Below are 3,705 nucleotides of genomic sequence, written 5' to 3' on the forward strand. Positions count from 1 at the left end.
GAGGAAGCCAGCCTCGAGCCGAGACGCGTCCACGGAAAGCGTCAACTCTAACCCGACCTCCAAACAACGACGCAGGCATCTACGAAAAGGCACTATCAGACATAGACATCGCCAACGCAGCCTTAGACGCGCCAGACGGACTGGCGTCGCTCCCGAGCGCGCTGATACGCGACATCTTGGACGTCGCCAGGGGCGCGTTCACCAAGCTTCTCCAGCGGACCGAAGAGCCACCCAGTCTGCTGGCGATCCTGCACGAGGTGCAGGCCGTACACAAGACAGTCAAAGCGCTCCCGACTCCACCATCATCGCCGCGACAAACATGGGCACAAGCTGCGGCCGCAATACCGCAGGCGACCGCGCCGCGAAGTCCACTGCCGTGCGAAACGAGCGAAATCACCATCCGGATCCCTGACTTGGAAGAGAGAAGGATCATTTCCAGTTTGCCAAACGAGACAATCGTACAAAAAGTTCAACAAAGCTATACAGAGGCGAAAGCAGTAGTCGCAGCCCGAAAGCTGCCCAGCGGAGATGTCCGGCTATACCTCAGCAGTGAAAAAGCAAAGACGGAAATGCTTCGGGAACAGAAATGGACAACGTGCTTGGGAAACTCCACCGTGGCGACGGAACAGCTGTACCAAGTCATGGTACACAGTGTCCCGATCGAATCGATCGATCCCAGCAAGCCGAGTGACGTAGTGAAGTTGCAAGAGCAGAACCAATCCCTGCATCCAGGACTCAAAATCGTGCGGGCGAAATGGCTACGACAGGCTCACGCACCCGAGAAGAAATACTCCACACTAGTGCTAGGGGTTGCAGAACTCCACACGGCGAATCAGATCATCCGCAAAGGCCTCGTCAGCAACTTTGCGCTTCGTAGCCGAATACTACAACTCGCAGTTCCGCATCACGCAGTGTTACAAGTGCCAGGCATATGGGCACATAGCCACGAATTGTCGTAAGACCGACACGTGTGGACACTGTGCGATGTCGCACAAGACGCAGGAATGTACGAGAAAAGAGGAGCCGAAGTGTGCAAACTGCAATAGAAGACACCCAGCCTGGAGTGCAGAGTGTAGCTTAAGAAAGACAGCTAAGGCGAGGGCATCTCAAGCTCGACTTATTGCTCCGAGTCAGCATGGCTGGACGAATGAACCAACAGCGGCACGAAGCGCAAGACAACCGGAGTGGACACTCGTGGAATCTCGAAAACGAAAGCACTCCCCAATTAGAGGAGAGCGAAAACGCCAGGGACCCAGCAGACGCCCTACGACAACAACACAGCCCGAACCACAGCACACCGACCCCATGATAGAAGATGAGTAGAGCACCAACGACACTCAACATCGTACAGTATAACGTCAACAAAAGTCGCAACCGGGTCATGAGCGCATTCTTCCAAGCGATCGACCCAGAGACGCACCACGTGATTGCGCTCCAAGAACCGTGGAGGAACCCGCAAACGCCGACAACGATGCGCTCACCAAATTACCACCTCGTATACCCGCCTCATAAAAACACGAGAGTATGCTTCTTTGTAAGCAAGGTGCTCGACCAGGACAGCTGGGAAACGAAAGAACACTCCGCCGATCTTTTGACGCTTACGTTCCGCATGGATGACTACGCCTTACACATCCACAACTGTTACAATCAGCCACCGAATCTGACCTCGAGCCGAGAGCTTGGCGTACTTCGTCAGCTCCCTGGAGCGCTCGCTGGCGAAGGCCAACATCTTCTGCTCGGAGACTTTAATCTGCACCATCCGTCCTGGGGAGGCGTTCTCCTGCCGACGCAACATGCGCTGGCGGACGATCTCATAGATATCACGACCGCGGCGGACCTACAGTTGACCCTGCCGCCGGGCTCGGTGACGTGGCGGACCCAACGCAGTATGAGCACCCTCGACCTCGTCTTTGCGACTGGTCACGTGGCGGGACAAATGCGGCAATGCAGACCTTGCGAGGAGCTCGACTCAGACTCGGATCATGTTCCAATAATCACCTCGATTGAGATGATAATACCCACCCAACCCAAGAGGCCCGCCCGCCCGCAGTGGAAAAGAGCGGACTGGGACAAGGTCCGCGAGACCCTGCAACAAAAGATCGACGATCTTGGCCTAGTCCCTAGTACTAGCCATGCGGAGTTGGATGAGAAAGCTCGACGGCTTCAAACAGCAATCCAGGACACGATAGAGCGTACAATACCAAAGACCCGACCTTCGCTACTCGTGCGAAGCGGGTGGACCGTCGAGTGCACCGACGCGACACTGCGGGCAAGGAGGGCACGACGACAATGGATCCGGAGTGGTTCAGATGTCGATTACATAGCATACAGGATTGCAACAAACTCGAAGAAGCGACAGATACGGAAGGACACTCGCGCAATGTGGCGACAGACCGTGGCAGATATCACGAAAGACCCGAAGAAGATGTGGAGGCTAGCCAAGTGGGCGAGAACAACGGCGCTTGAGCCCGTAGCACCGCCCCAGTTTCCACCACTGAAAGATAGAGAAGGCATTCACCAAAGCACGAACGAGGCGAAAGCAGAGATCCTCGCGCGACACTTCTTTCCTCCGCCAAAGACTGCCGACCTATCAGACATTGCCAACCACACATACCCTGATGAACTGCACATCCCACAGAGCGTAAGCGCCGAAGACATCGTCAAGGTGCTGAGGAAGCTCCCACCAGACAAGGCACCCGGGCCCGATGGCATCCCTAACAGAATGCTCCGAGAATGCCGAGACATGCTTGCGCATCCACTAGCCGCCTTCTTTCAGGAATGCCTCGAGATGTCGTACCACCCAGCACCGTTCCGACACGCAAACACGGTCGTGCTACGGAAGCCACAGAAACCATGCTACGATGTCCCAAAAGCCCACCGACCAATCGCGCTACTCAACACACTCGGCAAAGTGCTAGAAAAGGTGGTAGCCATGCGACTATCCGAGGTGGTTGAACAACATCACTTGCTTCCGGACACACAAATGGGAGCAAGGCCGAAGAGATCCACTGTGACCGCACTCGAACTTCTCACCGAGCAGATCCGGACTGTGTGGGCCAAGGACCAGAAGCTCGTAGCTACGCTGCTGAGCCTGGACATATCGGGCGCGTTCGATAACGTCTCTCACGACAGACTCCTGCACAACGTACGAAACGCAAGAATCCCAGGTTGGACTGTGCAATACATCCAGTCCTTCCTCACCGGCCGCACCACGTTCTTGACACTCGGCACCTATCAAGACCACACGAGACAGGTCTCAACAGGTATACCGCAGGGATCCACGCTTTCGCCTATCTTGTTCCTGTTTTTCGCCTCGACACTGCTCCCACAACTCAACAATGGCTTGACCACAGCGGTGGGCTTTGTAGATGACACTAACATCCTGACGTTCAGTCGATCGACCGAGGAAAACTGTCGCATCCTAGAACAAGCGAATGAAACGTGCACAAAATGGGCGAAGACACACGGTGCGACCTTCGCACCCGACAAATACCAGCTCATACACTTCACACCACGACTGAAGAAGTTCAATTTGCAGGCCACGATCCACATCCCAGGCTTTCAAGGCGGGCCGTCACCAGCAGTTCGAATCCTTGGCGTGCATCTCGACTCTCGATTGAAGTGGGGACCACACATCAAACAGACGAGGGCGAAGGCGGCAGCTCAGATGTCTGCAGTCACCCGGCTTACACAGAGCACGTGGGG

The 3,705-nt window shown here is 55.5% G+C and overlaps 1 protein-coding gene across 1 annotated transcript; it reads left to right on the plus strand.

Moving 5' to 3' along the window:
- Nucleotides 1–569: 569 nt before the first annotated feature.
- Nucleotides 570–959, plus strand: M409DRAFT_31127 (uncharacterized protein; the record flags this gene model as incomplete). Its single annotated transcript, XM_033810201.1, has 1 exon — nt 570–959. The coding sequence occupies one exon, from the start codon at nt 570–572 to the stop codon at nt 957–959; it is 390 nt and encodes a 129-aa protein (XP_033659233.1).
- Nucleotides 960–3,705: the final 2,746 nt, after the last annotated feature.

Source organism: Zasmidium cellare (assembly GCF_010093935.1).
Source record: "Zasmidium cellare ATCC 36951 unplaced genomic scaffold M409scaffold_107, whole genome shotgun sequence".
Classification (NCBI taxonomy): domain Eukaryota; kingdom Fungi; phylum Ascomycota; class Dothideomycetes; order Mycosphaerellales; family Mycosphaerellaceae; genus Zasmidium; species Zasmidium cellare.